Source organism: Pseudorasbora parva, chromosome 22 (assembly GCF_024679245.1).
Source record: "Pseudorasbora parva isolate DD20220531a chromosome 22, ASM2467924v1, whole genome shotgun sequence".
NCBI lineage: Eukaryota > Metazoa > Chordata > Actinopteri > Cypriniformes > Gobionidae > Pseudorasbora > Pseudorasbora parva.
This window is the reverse complement of record NC_090193.1, coordinates 33,820,825-33,839,914: the sequence shown is the minus strand read 5'-3', so window position 1 is coordinate 33,839,914 and position 19,090 is coordinate 33,820,825. Positions and strand designations below refer to the sequence as shown.

Below are 19,090 nucleotides of genomic sequence, written 5' to 3'. Positions count from 1 at the left end.
GTGCTGATAGAGAAAGACTGTTGTTGTTAAGAAAGCGCACAGAGCCAGTTCTTTTATGGCCAGTGTTTTTGGCTCTCGTCCTCTTACATTCCGTCCAGCATAAATGAGTGTTGAAGTGAAATGCTTCCTCCAAGAAAGGAATGTTTCTGAAACGGGAAAAAGGCTCGAGGCATGACAACAGTGGGAAAAGTATTTAAAGGCAACATCTCTCAGAAACTTCTCCTTGTTAAATTCAGTTTCAGGACTTTTAACACCTGTTTGGATTTTCTTGAACATCAATTTACATGAATACATGCTCTGTAAAGTTCCTGCCAACAGTACTTGTAAAGTTCCTTTTGTTAGAGGCTGTTTTGAATCTTTATTATGATTAAAATATTTATATAAGGCCACTCTTGAAGTGGGGATTTCATAGCATGTACATCCAAACCGCTCAACATTGCTATTTTAAAGGGTTAATTCCCCCAAAAAGGACAATTATGTCTTTAATTACACACCCTCATGTCGTTCCAAACCTGTTAGACCTTCTTTCTTCTTTGGAAATCAAATTAAGATTTTTGGGATGCATCGGGTGAGCTCTCTGAACCACCCATAAGCAGCAACGTCATTGAAACTTTCAAGGTCCAGAAAGGTAGTGAAGACATTGTTGTGACTCCAATGGTTCAACCTTAAAGGGTTAGTTCACCAAAAAAAAAATTCTGTCATGAATTACTCAACCTCATGTCGTTCGACACCCGTAAGACTTTAGTTTATCTTCGGAAGACATTGCTCAGAAAGGCCTCCATTGGCAACAATATTATTTCCTCTCTCAAGACCCATAAAAGGCTCTAAAGACGTCGTTACAAAGCCTATCTCACTACAGTGGCTCTACAATCATTTTATGAAGCGACGAGAATTCGTTTTTGTGCCCAAAAAATAACTAAATAACGACTTGTATAGTGATGGGCCGATTTCAAAACAAAGTTTCGCACAGTTATGATTCAGAGTATCGATTCATGATTCGGATCGCCGGTGTCACATGATTTCAGCAGTTTGGCGGTTCGACACACAATCCGAATCATGAATCGATACGCTGATTCATAAAATTTTGAAGCTTCAGTAAACGGCATTTTGAAATCGGCCATCACTATATAAGTCATTATTTAGTTGTTGTTTTTTTGCGAGCCATTGTAGTGAGATGGGCTTTGTAACGCCGTCTTTAGTGCCTTTTGATGTCAATGTCATTGTTGCCAATGGAGGCCTTTCTGAGTACATTGGATTTCAGCAAAAATATCTTCATTTGTGTTATGCAGTTTAGTTTGTCATGTTCTCATGTGATAAGTAAAACCGTCATAATAAAGTTCCTGAGCCTTTCGATATTTCATCTTACTACACGGCTCTATGAAATACTTGATTCTGATTGGTCAATCGCGCATTCCAGCGGTATGTTATTTCCAGATAACAACCGCTCATACGGGTACTACGAGTTATCTTGACCGGTACTACTGCTATGCTTAACGCTGGCGCCATCTTGTGGCTTAAACAGCCGTGGGTTACAATGGAAGACTTCAAGGCAGGTTTCCTTTATAACGTTTTTATTATAGGCTAGATATTTTTCTTACACAAACGCATCGATTCGAATCAGAAGGCTCTATTAATCCATCATCGTGTGGAGCACGTTATTTGACGGACAGCTGCATTTTTTATGGACTTCAAACACAACTACAACTACTGCTTGGATTAACGTTGGTCTGGACTTTTTAAATATAACTCCGATTGTATTTGTCTGAAAGAAGAATGTCATATACACCTATGATAACTTGAGGGTGAGTAAATCATAGGCTTGGTTTCATTTTTGGGTGAACTAACCCTTTCAGCATTCATTTTCAACATTTAGCAAGGGCATATGGCAAATCTTCAGCAATAGATAAAGGCTTAAAGCAGGTTGGAACTGTTTTTCTTTGCGGAAGCTTTGCGGAAGAGCTAATAAAATATTGAATCTCAAGACAATATTTTGTGTGTATTAATTATTTATTTGAGACTAGTAGCCGTGTAATAAGCGGGATAATGTACACCGAGCCGGTTGTTGTCGCAGAATAAACCCCTTCAGAGTGATGCAAGACCCCTCCGCTCTGTCGGGGTCCTGTTCACTCTGTCGGTGTTTATTCTGCGATCACAACCGGCTCGGTGTACATTATCCCTTACTTAACAAATGCTTCAACAAATTTTCCATATTGCTACTCCAGCATATTTTTTGGTCGTTTGGAAATATGTCACTCCTGTTTGCTTGTTGTAGCTTATCTACTTTGTGTGCAAAAAAATAGATGCTAAATGTGTCATCAGAAAAGCACAATTTAAACATCACTAAAATTTCAGCAATCGAAAATATTCAGGCCAAATTCGGTTGAAATCATCGACCACATCTTTGATCATTGATTCAGCTGAATATTTTTGGTTGCTGAAATTTTGATGCATCCTTACTTTTTGTAAGTCTATATTATTCTGGTCTCAATAGATTTGGCAGTGAATGGGAGCCCAAAATTTGAAGCCTAAAAAATCCCTCATCCATCCCTCATAAACATACTCTACATGGCTCAGGGTATACTGAAGTGAAGCAATGGGTTTTTGTAAGACAAATATCCATATTTAAAACATATAAAGTAAAATATCTAAGTGTACCGCCTCCCGGTTCAAATGCGAATGTTATGTCCAACGTCATGCGTTGTGTCAGTTTTATTGTAAGTTGAATACGGAAGGGGGTCTGGCAGAAGCTACATGTTTTACTTTATAACGTGATAAATATGTATATTTTTCTTACACAAAAGCATCACTTCACTTCTTATAAAGCTTGGATTAGCCAGGACATTTTTTAATATAACTGCGATTGTATTCGTCTGAAAGAAGAATGTCATATACACCTTGGATGGTTTCATTTTTGGGTGAACTGTCAAAAATTTGTCACAAACTGTCACAATTTATTGTGTCTAATGATATCCAACAAAACTTGCAATGAACACTATTTAGCCAATGATTTACTGATAATTAAAATAGAATTTGTTATCATTGAAGCAGCATCGTGTTTATGATCTAAAAAGCAACATTTAGGATGCTTGCAGAGCTAAGTATAATATTCCAGCTCTGTTCCAGTCCAAAATGGGCAACAAACCACAGTGTTGCACAAGAGTCTGTGGTCAGTCGATGTGAAAACTGGCTGCTGATCGACTTCTGCCGGTGGAATTTATGACCTGCCAGAGCAATTAGAAATGTTACGAGCTCACAATAAAGTCTTTTTAACAACTGCCTGTAGTTTCTTTTAATGAAGTCTCCGTGAACTTATACCGTTACACATGTTCAAACAGCTTTGTGGATGAAGTTAGAGTTTGAATAATTTGAGATGCTCTTGTGGAGGCTGGAAGACTTTTTAAGTCTCCGCTCTGGATGTTTAAATCCAAGTTGTGCCAGTAGGGAGTTATTTATGTGAGTCCAATGAAAACACAAACACGGCTCCATCTAACGAACTGCTGACCTCTTACCCATTTCTGCGTGGCTTTCCAGTTAGGAAAACATGGTTTAGGATCTTGATTCCAGGATATTTTTGTGCATGTTTTTGAATCACGTGTTAGCATTAACCCACCTGTCTAAATAGCACTTATTTTGAGACTGACTTGAGTCGTGTCTCTTATTAAACCCATATAAAAAAAATGTACTGTCTAGAAATGAAGTCATGTTTGTTGTTGGTCCTCAGACTGTGAAGCCATTTGGATCGTGTCTAAAGCTTCTTTTGGCTGGACATGGGGTTCAAAGACTGTTTACCAGTTCAACACAAGGGAAAGATGTCCAGATTTTTCCCCTTCCTAGTGCAGGGGAGAATGTACAGAGAAAACATTTTCTGTCCTTTCCGAAATGGTTGGGGAGATGCCAGAAAAGCAGCCCGGACAACGTTCCTTGTGGTTCTAACATGTCTACTGGAGGGGATGTGTTGAGCTAAGACTATGGAAAGGAGTAGGAGTGAAGTTTCTATACATTTCTGCCATTGAACAGTATATTTAAGAGATTTCTTTTTTTCCAGGAAAAGCCTGTCTGCTGTGTCTGAATGTTATTGTTCTGGAGGATTTCAAGGGCCCCATGGCCTCACGCTCAGGTGGCCTCTCCAAGTCTTAACGGAGCAGACATGCTTTAATATCATTCGACTCTCTCCCCGCAGGATGGCTTTTCTCTGCAAATATCCCCACTAGACCATCAGTTGATTGTATCACTCAACTTTGTGAAAACAGACTTTAGTAATCCAGCGTTGACCTGTGACCAGTTTTCAAGCCCTTTAATGGTTGTAGGGATTCAAGGAGTCTGAATCCCTGGCCAGGATTACCACACAACCAATAAGAAGTGTGTACCATACCATTGCCTTAGGCCAGACACATACTCGCATACACACAAACACACTAATACTATGCCAAAATTTATTTTATTTTAATTTTTTATTCTGCATAATCCCTAGTTCCCCCGGGGTTGCACTAACCAGTCCAGCAATCTATAAAGCATTACATCACCAATGTGTGGACTTAAAGTTGAACAATAAGTGTATTGGGCTGCATTCAGGGCAGAGCCATAGAGTTTGTTTAGGGCCTTACTTTGAGTCATGTGTACTTTGGTCTTCTCCAAACTGAAGTATGCTCACAATGTCTTCTCTCGTCACTCTTTAATCCCCCATTGAAGAAGACTGGTTGGCGTGGTGCAGGCCATTCTTGGCAAGCCTGTTTTGTTGGCCAGTACAGAGATGTCAGCATGTTTCTTTCCTTCTGGTTTAAATATGGCAAGGAATGGAGAGGCAACCACTGTATCCATTATTCAAAGACACATTATTGAGAAAGAACACTGGCCGTGGAGTTTAAGCAGGTGTTTTAGAAGTCTTGTTCTTGCTGTTCTAGAACACATGTACCATTCAGGGTCTGTTTTGAGGTGGGTTGCATCAGAAGGACGTTGGCTTGGTTGGTAACATGGAAACTTTTGTTCACACTTTGGATTGTGAGAGTGCAAATTTCCATTGGGCCTGAACGCTAGTGAGTTTCAAGAATGCTGCGGTTCTTTTTGCTTCCCTGGACCTTGTACGCCTTATTTTTAAGAGAAAAAAGGGTAAATGTGTAAAAATAGTTAAAACGATGTCATCACTGAGGAGAAGTGAGAAGCGGAGTGTTCTGTGACATGGTCATTGATCTCCAGGGGTTTGGCTGGAATTGCAGAAATGAAGAGAGGCTGTGATCTGTAGAAACAAGTGCGATGCGAGGCCTCCTTCCACAAACATGTCCATATGCACCGTAAAATATTAGAAAATGGATCTGAATATGGGTGGATGGGATTCTTCATAAAGTTTTTGCTTTATTTATTCCAGTTCTGAGTGTTTTTTTGTGCCAAAACATAATGCATAGGCAGCATTTTAAGACTTTACCTTTTTAAAATCATGTATTGATTGCACTCAGTTTTGACTTCCATGGTTGATTGGCCTTTTGATGTTTTGTGTGTATATATATATATATATATATATATATATATATATATATATATATATATATATATATATATATATATATATATATATATATATATATATAGTATACAAATATGTATTAAATATATACATGAATGAATATATATTTATATACATAATTATACACAGTACACACGCATATATTACACAAACAAACTTTTATTTTGGATAATTAAACTTTCGATGTTTCCCGTCAGCAAAACTCTGAACACATCTTCCCTTCTTAGTCCCAGTTAACCAGAAGTAGCAAGTGAGTTTTCTTCAGTGCTGTGACGTATTTTCAAGTGAAACTGAATATTGAATAGAGGGCAGGGTTTTACCTAAGCGCTCCTCGTCTCCAGCATCTCGTGCTCATAGCAGATGAACGGTAGAAGGGAGCGGTTACACATTTTAAAACTCAAGCCATCAAACTGACATTAGCTGAGAAGGAACGCCGTTTCTAGACCGGAGGTAACTTTTCAGAATTTGATTAAAGATTACCACAGCAAACATTTTTTTTCTGTGTATTAACTTGCACGGATTAATTGTTCACCCTAAGACCTGTAATATGTGCTAACAAAGTAAATATGTTCTGTGCAGTGTTAGTTTCTGTTTGTAAGTGTATTTGGATTTGTTTAAGTAGTCCTGGTGTGACACCTAGTGGCAAAAAATGTTATCACACTGCTTGATAGGACGCAACAGGAAGCTCGTAAAGCAGTAGAAGAAGATACTCGTGTTCGGTGACCAGCGTTTAGAACCACGTCATTGTTTGCTGTCTAATCCTTGGAGTAGATACGATCGTAAGTTACAAATTTCATATTAAACAACAACTGTAGTATTATTACGTAAGTTAAGTTAAAGCTGGTCATTATTGAGAGGCTTAGGGATCAATGTTTAATGCTGAAAGCTAGCGCGATCTAGCGGCTATTATGCTAATTGAGTTGTGTGATCTTTTTCCTCAAGCATGTGATTGATCATTGATGTATATATATATATAGATATTTATATATATATATATCGGTTGTTTATTTAGTTGTTTAAATGTGTAAGTGGATGTTTGGGAATGAGAAAAATATCCATTGTATTTTGTGAACCATTTTGTAATTTGTATATTTGTGTTTCTTTTCAGTTTTACAGTAAAGTAAAGTGTGCATCACATAAGCACAAAAGAAGAACGTGTGATGGAGCTTTATTTCTGTTAGCTATCTGTCAGCGCTTGGTTCAGAACACTATTGCCAGGACAGAATAGTAAAAGATCGTCTGCACGGCGGGTGAGGACAAACAAACTTGATTTCGTCCAGCTGACAGTTAATATAATATCAAGATGGATGAGTCACAGCCTCTCAAGGAAGCTGATCAAGCTCTTGAAACAAAATCACGGTCAAGCAGATCACATCGTTCAAGTAGATCTTCAGCTAGTGTAGCGGCAACCACGGCTAGAGCTAAAGCAGCATCATACAAAGTAAAAGCCTCTTATGCAGAGAAGGAAGCCAGCATTATGAGAGAGAGAGCTGAAATTGAAGAACATCAACAGAAAACACTAGCGGAAGCAGCACGCAGAAAAGCAGAGGTTGAAGCTGATTTATATGTGTTACAACTGCAGAAAGAAGCTGTAGCAGCATCTACAGAGGCAGAGGTTTACGAAGCTGCGGGTTATGGAGAAGATGAAGCCAGTGTCGACCTAGGAAAAGAATCGTTCATCTCAAGCAGAGCTGAACGCACCAAAGAGTATGTGCAGAAATACTCACAGCTACAAAATGCTCCTAATTCCCAACATGCAAGTGAGAATGCAAGTTATGTGACTCAGAGTCATGCTGCAGGCTCAATTACTTCTCATTGTGCAATGGCAAAAGAGGACTCGAATGCTGAAACAATTCCTATGAGCCAGGAACAGAAAATTCAACACGACTTTCAGTGTTTTCCTTCAAATGTAAAAATTGAGCCATTTGATGGAGCTGATGAAGTACGGCATCAAAACTATCCAGTACGAATGCAGCGTGAATCGGGCCTACCTTCTCAAGTCCCAGCTGGGTGCTCTACTCCAGCACCACCACAAGTTAGTGACTTCACTACATATTTGTTGAAAAAAGAAATGGTGAGTTCAGGCTTGTTCCAATTTGATGACTGTCCGGAAAATTACTGGGCGTGGAAAACATCTTTTCAAGCTGTAACCAGTGAACTCAGTATAACTAGTAGAGAGGAGATTGACCTTCTCGTCAGATGGCTCGGTCCTGATTCATCTAAACATGCCAAACGAATTAAATCCGTTCATGTCAGTAACCCTGCTTTAGGAGTGCAAATGATATGGTGTCGCCTTGAAGACTGTTATGGATGTCCAGAGGTCATTGAGCAGGCAATGTTAAGGAGACTTGAGGCTTTCCCTCACATCACAAACAAGGACACCTATCGTCTGAGAGATCTTGGGGACTTGTTGCTTGAACTGCAATCTGCAAAGCAGAGTGGTCGTTTACCCGGACTCGCTTACCTTGATACAGCGAGGGGAGTTAACCCCATCGCAGAAAAGCTGCCATTCAGTCTCCAAGACAAATGGATTACACAAGGTTCCAGGTATAAGGAGGACCATAATGTGTATTTTCCTCCATTCTGCTTCTTCGTCGAATTTGTTTGTAGACAAGCAAGAACTAGAAACGATCCTAGTTTTGCACTCGCCACAACCGGCCGTTTGAACAACTCAAAATTTGATGGAGCTGTGAGGTCAAATAACAGAACATCTGTCTTCGTCAAGAAAACTGAAATAATGGCTGCACGACCAAACAAAGACGGAAACCCAGATGAGAATGTAGATCCAGATAAGTTTTGCACCATACACAATAAGCCTCATCCACTTCATAAGTGTCGCACGTTTAGAACTAAACACCTAGACGAACGAAAAGCTCATCTGAAGGAAAAGTCCATCTGTTTTAGATGTTGTGCTTCCACTAAGCATGTTGCAAGAGACTGCAGAGCATCTGTTAAGTGCAGAGAATGTGACAGTGACCGACACAATGCAGCCATGCATCCGGGTCCTGCTCCGTGGTCTATTGAAGCATCGGTATCAACAGCAGACCAAATCAAGAAAAAAACAGAGGAAGACACTGCCGAGGTTAACAACAAGTGCACTGAGATTTGCGGAGAAGCTAATAAACCCAAGTCGTGTTCGAAGATTTGTCTCGTAAAGGTTTATCCCTCTAACCAACGTGAAAAAGCCAAATGTATTTATGCTGTACTGGATGAACAGAGTAATAGGTCATTGGCAAAGTCACAGTTCTTTGATCTGTTCAACATCGTAAGCAGGTCTTCCCCCTATACACTGAAGACGTGTTCAGGCATTGTGTCCACGGCGGGGAGGAAAGTAAGTGGATTTTCAATTGAGTCGCTTGATGGGAAAACTGTAGTTGCTCTTCCGCCCTTGTTAGAGTGCAACACCTTACCAGATGATAGATCTGAGATTCCTACGCCTGAGGTAGCTTTGCATTTCCCTCACCTCACTGCGGTGGCAGAGAAAATCCCACCTTTAGATCCTAGCGCTCCTATGCTTCTGCTTTTGGGACGAGACATTCTTAGTGTACACAAAGTGCGTGAGCAGTACAATGGACCCCAAGATACACCTTATGCACAACGCTTGGACTTAGGCTGGGTAATAGTGGGAGAAGTTTGTCTTGATGGGACTCATCGGCAGTCTAGTGTGAACGCTTACAAGACCAACATACTTCCAAATGGACGAACTTCATTCTTCTCTCCATGCACAAAAGGCATCAACATTGTAGAACGGGGGGAGTCACCTCTTTTGTCATACTTACCTGATCCACCATGTTCTCTCAAACGTTTAAAATCTAGTGAGAGCTATACAAAGTGCTTGAAGGAGAATGTGTTCTTCTTATCTCCAGAGGATGATAAAGTTGCTTTGTCTGTGGAGGATAAAATCTTCCTAGAAATAATGGACAAGGAGGTGTATGTCGACGAGGATAACCACTGGGTGGCGCCACTTCCATTCCGTTTTCCAAGAATTCAACTACCAAACAACAGAGAGCAAGCTATGCAGAGGCTGAACTCATTACAGCGTACTCTCTTAAAGAAACCAAAAATGAAAACGCATTTCTTTGATTTCATGCAAAAAGTGATTGAAAACAAACAAGCAGAACCTGCTCCACCCTTGCAATCCAGAGAAGAATGTTGGTATTTACCAATTTTTGGAGTTTACCACCCCCACAAACCTGACAAAATTCGGGTGGTCTTTGATTCGAGTGCGCAGTGTGGAGGGATCTCCCTCAATGATGTTTTACTGAGCGGACCTGACCTCAACAATACTCTATTAGGAGTGCTGTTGCGTTTCCGTAGGGAGAAGATAGCGGTGATGGCAGACATAGAACAAATGTTCTATTGTTTCAAAGTAAAAGAGCAGCATCGCAACTATCTTCGTTTCCTTTGGCATAAAGACAACTGTGCAGAAAAGGAAATCATTGATTACAGAATGACTGTACATGTCTTTGGCAACAGTCCTTCGCCAGCAGTCGCTATATACGCTCTAAGACGAGCGGCAGAGCGTGGTGAATCGGAGTGCGGAACGGACGCCAAGGATTTTGTACTCCGCAATTTCTATGTTGATGATGGCATCATATCTGTCCCTACTGAAAGAGAAGCTGTTGATCTCTTAAGGCGCACACAGACAATGTTGGCGAGGTCAAGTCTGAACCTGCATAAAGTAGCCTCCAACAGTGCTTCAGTTATGGAAGCTTTTACATCTAGTGAGAGGGCCAAAGATCTCAAAGACTTAGATTTTGATAAGGATCCAATACCCCTCCAACGCAGCCTTGGCATAAGTTGGAACCTCAAAGCGGACTGCTTTACATTCAGAGTTTCTCAGGATCACAAACCTTTCACTAGAAGAGGTATCCTTTCAACAGTCAATAGTTTGTATGATCCTCTCGGGTTTGTCTGCCCAGTCACCATGCAAGGCAAAGCTCTAGTAAGAGAACTTTCAACTATGCAACAGGATTGGGACGCCATTCTTCCATTAGAAAAAGGAGACCAATGGAAAGCATGGACTTCATCTCTGGCCGAGCTTGATCAACTGCAAATACCCAGAGCTTACGTTCCAACATCAGTATTTGGAGCTCAGCACAGAGAGCTGTGCGTTTTCTCAGACGCTTCTACTTTAGCTATTGCTGCAGTAGCGTACTTAAGAGTAATAGACTCAAATGGGAAGCCTCATGTAGGGTTTGTAATGGGAAGATCCAAATTGGCCCCTTTCCCTGCTCACACTGTTCCACGACTCGAGCTATGTGCAGCAGTTCTGGCTGTTGAGTTGATGGAGCTCATAAAGGAAGAACTTGACACAGAGCTTAACAACATCCATTTCTACACTGACAGTCGTATAGTGCTTGGTTACATTCACAATGTGACACGAAGATTCTACATGTATGTGGCTAATAGGGTTGCACGCATAAGAAAAAACACGGAACCTAGCCAATGGCATTTCGTCTGTTCTGAACAGAACCCAGCAGATCATGCTACTAGGTTTGTGGCAGCAGCCCACTTACCCCTAACCAACTGGTTCTCAGGTCCAGGGTTTCTTAAGGAAAGTGGTCCTATAGCATGTAGTGTAGATTCGTCATATGGACTTGTCAGAGCAGAAGAGGATGTTGAAATTCACCCTCAGGTGAACACACAGATGACTAACATTACAGAGCAGTCACTTGGCTCAAGCAGATTTGAACGTTTCTCAAGCTGGAGATCTTTAGTGAGGGCTGTCACTACCCTTACTCACATTGCAAGATCGTTCTCGCAATCTCGATCTAACAATCTATGCAGAAAGTGGCATCAATGTGCTAAAACCTCAGATGTGGAGATTTCACAAGCTAAGTCAACTATAATCAAAACTGTACAGCGAGAAGTGTACAGAGAGGAATTTGAGAGTCTGACCAAGCATGGTAAAGTCTCGCAGCGTAGCACACTCCAAAGACTTGACCCTTTTGTGGACGATATTGGGTTGTTAAGAGTAGGGGGCCGCATTCACTGTGCTGATGTCTCAGAACCAGAGAAGCATCCCTTGATAATCCCACCTAACAATTACGTGGTTGATCTCTTAATTCAGTATTACCACGATCAAGTGGCTCATCAAGGCCGTCATTTTACAGAGGGTGCAATACGCAGTGCTGGTTTGTGGATTGTCAATGGTAAAAGACTAATCTCAAGTGTTATCCACAAATGTGTGTTATGCAAGAAGCTAAGGGGTAGAATGGAGAGTCAAAAGATGTCTGCCTTGCCCTTGGACAGAGTTTCTATGGATCCACCTTTTACACACACAGGTCTTGATGTATTTGGTCCATTCACTGTGGTGACACGCAAGACAAGAGGGAACAGTACTGAGAACAAGCGGTGGACTGTCATATTCAGTTGCTTGAGTACCAGGGCAGTTCACATGGAGGTCATGGAGTCTCTATCAGCATCCAGTTTCATTTGTGCTTTGCGACGCTTCTTGGCTGTCAGAGGACCCGTTAGGCATTTTCGTTCAGACAGAGGGACGAATTTTGTCGGAGCAGTTAAAGAACTCCAAATTGACAGTTCCGATTCATCCCCAACCGAGTTGAAATGTTTCTTAAAGAATCAAGGCTGTACTTGGACATTTAATGCTCCGCACTCCTCCCATATGGGGGGGGTGTGGGAAAGAATGATCGGCATAGCCAGACGTATTCTGGATGCTCTCTTGATGAAAACTCCCACAAGACTCACGCATGAGGTCTTAACAACATTAATGGCGGAAGTCATGGCCATTATGAATTCCCGACCCTTAACCCCAATTTCAACAGATGCGGGCATGCCTCAAGTGCTCTCACCAGCGATGCTCTTAACTCAGAAGGCGAGTGTTGCTTCTGCTCCTCCAGGAAACTTTGAGTTAGGTCACCTGCACAAAAATCAATGGCGTCAAGTCCAGATGTTGGCAGATTCATTCTGGAAGCGATGGAAGCAGGAGTACTTGTCTACCTTGCAACCAAGGAGGAAATGGACAGAGGAGAGAGATAATGTTCAGGAAGGGGATGTAGTTCTGTTGAAGGATGGGGAAGTGAAGCGCAGTGAGTGGCCAATTGGTCTCATAACAAAGACGGTAGCCTCGTCCGACGGAAAAATTCGTAAGGTCATGGTAAAGACTGCTAAGCAGGGCACTGTCAGAGAATATCTAAGACCTATTTGTGACATAGTCTTACTTTTGTCAAGTAATCAAAATGTATAGTGGTATAACAAGTTATACCATGCGGGGAGTGTTCTGTGCAGTGTTAGTTTCTGTTTGTAAGTGTATTTGGATTTGTTTAAGTAGTCCTGGTGTGACACCTAGTGGCAAAAAATGTTATCACACTGCTTGATAGGACGCAACAGGAAGCTCGTAAAGCAGTAGAAGAAGATACTCGTGTTCGGTGACCAGCGTTTAGAACCACGTCATTGTTTGCTGTCTAATCCTTGGAGTAGATACGATCGTAAGTTACAAATTTCATATTAAACAACAACTGTAGTATTATTACGTAAGTTAAGTTAAAGCTGGTCATTATTGAGAGGCTTAGGGATCAATGTTTAATGCTGAAAGCTAGCGCGATCTAGCGGCTATTATGCTAATTGAGTTGTGTGATCTTTTTCCTCAAGCATGTGATTGATCATTGATGTATATATATATATAGATATTTATATATATATATATCGGTTGTTTATTTAGTTGTTTAAATGTGTAAGTGGATGTTTGGGAATGAGAAAAATATCCATTGTATTTTGTGAACCATTTTGTAATTTGTATATTTGTGTTTCTTTTCAGTTTTACAGTAAAGTAAAGTGTGCATCACATAAGCACAAAAGAAGAACGTGTGATGGAGCTTTATTTCTGTTAGCTATCTGTCAGCGCTTGGTTCAGAACACTATTGCCAGGACAGAATAAAATAAGATTGAATTTGATTTCTTGAGGACTTTAAGAATGACTTCAGTGCCGTTCTTTGTTCCTTTCTCAAAGAAAAGTTTAACTTCAAGTCTTCCAGAGTCGCGGCCAAAGCCAAATCGAAAGACCGCTGTTTGCCAGCTTCTTTCTTTACAAGTAGCACGCAGAACCTCCGCAACTCTGCCGTCATTATGTTAAGCCCGCCCACACACTTCATACACGATGTGATTGTCCTGACCAGTGTTTGGTTTTTCCAGCTCGCAAGTCTATGGAAAGTTGCTAGACAACACAAATGCAAATTCGATTTTCTGCAGCTAGGGTACGTTTAAATTTCTAGGCTAGCACTTTTCTAGGCTAGCTACATACTCTTTCTAAATAAATTGCATCGATATTGTCATTATATTGACATATTGAAACCATTGTAAAAAGCTGTGTTAATTAATTTTAAATGCTTAATGTATATTTTGCTTGCAACCTTGTCACCACATTATTACAAAAAAACAAAACAAACAAAAAAAACACCCAGGAATGTGTGGCTCTGTTCCAAAACCTAGTGAACTGCCTACATAAGACACCATGACCGCTCCTGACACAAAATCTGTTCCAAATAGTAAAAACATTATATAAAGCCAAATTCTATGAAAGCACTTAGCAAAAAAAAAGTAATCCTAGAATGCATTGTAAGTAACAAGCTAAAAGAGTCTGGTAAGATGATTTTAAATAAGAACGCTGCAATTATATTTTACTCAATAAGCCTGTGTTCTATACATATGCTGTTAGTTTAGCATTACTAAACACTATCAAAATCAATTGAATTGAGTCTCCTGTGCATTTCACATAACTCATGGGATTACTGTCAATGCAGAGCATCCAAATCTGTCACTTTTGATGTTCCATAACAGGGGCAAATGCCTATGTAGCAAGTAGCCAGGCAGTTCACTAGCTTTTGGACCAGAGCCTGTGTATGTGTGCTTGGATTTTCTTTATTATTTTCCCCTCCTTTTCTCTCCCACAATCTCTTTGACATCAGTTGCGCTCTTGTTCTCAGTGTGTGAGGCAGATGAAAATGTGGGGCACTCACTCTGTTCCTCACGCACACACACACACACACACACCATCTGGGTCTCGCATTCCAGCGGGTGAAACTGAAAGGGAGGTTATACACTCGACTGACAGCGGGCCTGTCCTCTTAAATGTGCCTTTCTCTCTCTCTCTCTCTCTCTCGCTCTCTCTCTCTCTCTCTCTCTCGCTCTCGCTCTCGCTCTCGCTCTCTCTCTCTCTCTCTCTCACACTCACACACTCACACACACACACACACACACACACACACACACACACACTCACACATACACTTTCCTAGCTGTGTGTGTCGGCTGACAGCGGCACAGCCATCTGTCGGATCAGCAGTGGTTTCTCTGTGCATGTCGCTACATGGTTCCGCTTCCCTGTGGACAGATAAATCCCAGCACTTGTGTTTTTCTTCCTAGAATCACCAGACTTTTTCTGATTAAGCACCGTAAATATGTTTGCTTAGTTGCTTTTTATTGCACATTGCCTTTTATTAGGCATTACTAACATACTGTAACTAGTACCATTTATTCAGTTATTTATTTAGCAGATGATATAGTGATATAGCCTAGATAGAATAATGAGACTAAATGGAGAAGTATACTGCTTTTCTGTTTTTTCTCCTGATGAAAAGACACTACGACATTTATCCTGTTCAGTGTTTTAAAATAAATATCAACAGATTTATTATCTCCAAATGATCTGAGCCATGAGTCTACATACAGTTTATCGTCCTTTATGTCTGCCAAATAAATAATTAGTAACTTGGAAAGTTTTACCGTCAAATGAAAACATGAATACGTTTGCAAAAAAAATGAGCTTATAAAATGGTGTTTGTTGTCTTTAATACAACAATACAGTTTCCCTTTTCAAGCCCCTTTCCCTCATATTATCTTTGTATTTTCTGCTCTTTACTGGATGTTTCTTTATTTTTAGCTATGTAAAGCTGTGGTTTGGAGCCCTGTTTTCAGTCATTATTATTATTTTATTTTCCTTTTTTCTTTCTTTTTATATATATATTTTTTAGTCCAATTCCAGCCTGTAATCTCATCCCTGTGGACTACTGTGAAAGCCTGTGGTGTTTAGTTTCACCACAGAAGCGCTCTAAAAACAAACCTGCATTAGACAGAGAAAGAGCGAGCGAGAGAACAATATTAGAATAAAATTGATTTTAGAGCCCAAATGCAGTGATGCTAATGAAAATGACCTTTTTTGTTTTTGTTTGCTTGTTTTGTGGAAAAGAGGAATTTATTTTGATTTATGCTGGATCATTTTTTAAAGAAAAAGATAACGTTGGTCGGTGTAGGGATTATTAGTATCATCAGTCTACTGAATTTTGATTAAAGTGTTTATTTGCAATCATACTTCATTATGTCTCTGTCTCTTTTCCAGTATAACTTCAATGACCTGAGTGGCTCGGTGTCACTGGCCTGGGTTGGAGACGGCACAGGGGTGAGTCGAATTTGACTTATTATATAGGAATACAGTATCATAGTATGAAAAGTATCTATTTCTAAGTGCATTTAAATGCAAGTTTCTGTAAAATATGGGATTTTTGTCTGTCCACATCAGCTGTATCCTACAGTGAAAAGTGTATACACCAGAAAACACCTCATTTTCGGGCCAGCACACCCATGGGTGAGCAGATGGGCGCGAGTGCATTTGCTATTTAAACAATCTGGTGCTGGATGTGGAAATGAAAACTTCACCGGGCTGAAACTAACGGTTGAAACTTTAAATACGTTTGAACATATTATTGTGTATACTGTATTTAATTTTGAACAAATGTGAGCATGTAAGACTTCTTTCAAAAACATAAAAAAAACCATATACTATAATGCAAGGACTTTATAATATAGTTTGACATGAAAAATGGTATTTTGAGGGAAAATGCTTCACCAAATATTAGTCACATCAGATGATGTTTCTTGTAATTAAGTAAATCCGTGGCCTAATTAAAGTCACTTACTATACTCGTAATAAACCCACCACAAAATAGCAGCAGAATGTTTAGTGAGCCACTAACAACAAAATTGAAAAGTCATTGTATTTTTGTTTGAACAGCATCAAACCATTAGCCTAGAAATCTAGACGCACCCTAGCGGCAGCAAATCTAATCTGTCCGCGAGTGTCGTCTAGCAACTCTCAGTACACTTCTGAGCTGTAAACGCCAAACTCTTGTCAGGCCAATCACATCGTGTATAGAGTCGGAGGGTGGGGCTTAACATAATGATGGCCGAGTTGCGCTTGCGTGCTTCTAGTAAACACAGAAACTAGCGAACGGCGGTCTTTTGAATCATCTTTGACCGCGACTCTGGAAGACTTGGAGTTAAGCTTTTCTCTGAGAAAAGAACAAAGAACGGCACTGAAGTCATTCTTAAGAAGGGAAAATGTGTTCAGAGTTTTGCCGTCCGGATACGGTGAAAGTTTAATCATCAACTAGCTCCGCTTCACCTTCATTGCTCTGGTTGGTTGTAGCGCTATCCTATCGCGTGCAGAGGGAGTTTGAAAGACAACTGTTTATCCCGCCCCTCGGATTGAGCCCTGTCAATGGTGAGTTTCCAGACCAAACATCTTGATGTGGGTCTGGCTTGTCAGGCTATCAAACCATTTGACAAAAAATTAAAAAATTGTGCTTGAAAAATTGCCAACATAAAATGACTGATGTCCTATAAAAAGGTCATCTGATCCTTCTCAATGAATGCTAACAATCCAAGTTGAACGTGAACATGGGGAAAAAAACTAGGGCTGGGACTTTAACGCGTTAATTAAGATTAATTAATTACGGGACTTCAACGCGTTAATGAATTAATTATTAAGATTTATTAATATAATTAATATATTATTTTATTAATATAATTAATTAATAAGATTAATTACGCAAAAAATAAATAACAATTTTAACCGCACTTATTTTTGCACTGCGGAAAGTTTTTCAATGACTGAGTTTCGACGGACCGATTAAACTGGAACACCAACTAGCATTCACGATAACAACAAACCATAGTGAACATGAATGAAGAAGCTGATGAGACCGCTTTGCTTGGCCCCGTGGATGGGAAATTTTGTTTTAAAAAAAACGAAAGGATGGAAGCGTCGACAAGAGCATGGTTGTTTGCAAGCTATACAACAAGGAATTGGCGTATCACCGCAGCACATCCAGCCTCAAATATCACAAATACGCTTTTGCTACACTTAATGGCAAACATTGCACTGGTCTGCTGGACTGAAATAAATAAACAATATTTTGTTGATTAAGCTTATTTATTCAGTCATTATTCAATGGTATACTAAAAATCCATGTGAAAAATTACTTCTCACTGTTCTCAGGTCAAATATTTATATGCAATTAAAATGCGATTAATTAATTACAAAGCCTCTACTTAATTAGTTAAAAAAATTTAATCAAGTCCCGGCCCTGAAAAAAACATGTGATAATTGCATAATATTCAGGCCCTGGTTAAAATTTTGGGATTTGAACCAACAGTCTTTGATCCTTCTAATCCACTATGTTTACTAACCACTAGTAGCAGAAGAAAAAAAAAAGTGTTATTGTCCGTTTACCCAAGTTTTTTATCTACTAAGCTGTTGTGTGGTCGGCTCCATGATCTAACTCGCAGGAATGTGGCTCCTACAATCACACATCAATGTGAAACGAGAATGAGTGAATTACAGCTTCAGTGGCTGAAAGACTCTTCAGAGCCTGGCTTGACAAGACCTCAAACCGTCTTTTAGGGCCAACAACACTGGGGGCTGAATCCGTCTCTAACTGAACCAAAGTGCAGCTGTAAAACATGTACAAGCTGTAATTACTCCTCCAGCACAGCCTTCACCCAAAAACAACAACACTCGAATACATTTCTGTTAACTCTCTCCAAACATTTTCAAAGAGTGGCGTCTTTTGGGACACCTTTTCTACTTTTGAGGTGTCATTGTTAGCACCATTCTGGTAATTGCTTATTGCACCTTTAACAAATCATTCTAATTGTCTAGCTTTTCTTCAGGCACATTTGTGTTCCCACAAATCTTTCTTTTGTAAGAAGAAACATGAATCTTATAAAATAAATAACCTTTAGTTGACTTTTTCATTGTAAAAAGCATATGATTGAAAAAACAACAACATATAATTAGCTTATATATGTTCATTTTTAATGTTATCTGTATCGGCCCATTTAAAACCAATTAATAATGGATTATTTCCTTCAGCTGAGACACTTCAGCTGAACACAGTTTGCCATGATGATTGCTTGTAATATAATCGGAATCACTTTGAAAAGGACAAAACAGTTATGTGCAGCACAAGTCTGTCATATAGACTACATAAAATTATAATGAAAACTTTATAATTGTGCGCTTGAAACAGGGCTTTTAATGGTGAGAATTTTGTAAAGAGGTTTTTTGTAATCAGGCTCTCAAAAATTATACAAAAATGTGAATTTTTTATTTATTTATCTACCAATATATCAGCTATCGGCTTTTAAATGTATATAGTATTATCGGTTATCGATTAATTTTGTGCATTCCTAAATTTATATATCCTGTACCCTACCCTAAGTTTCAATTAAGTTACACATAATCATCAAATATATATATATATATACCTTTAA

General features: G+C 39.7%; 1 protein-coding gene across 1 annotated transcript in view; it reads left to right on the top strand.

Annotated features, from left to right (window-relative positions):
• The window catches only part of sort1a (sortilin 1a), a 35,204-nt gene that overhangs the window by 1,585 nt on the left and 14,529 nt on the right, over positions 1-19,090 (top strand). Inside the window, exon 2 of the mRNA XM_067431423.1 lies at positions 15,876-15,935. Coding sequence (XP_067287524.1) covers positions 15,876-15,935 — 60 coding nt within the window. The remainder of the gene's footprint in view (positions 1-15,875; positions 15,936-19,090) is intronic.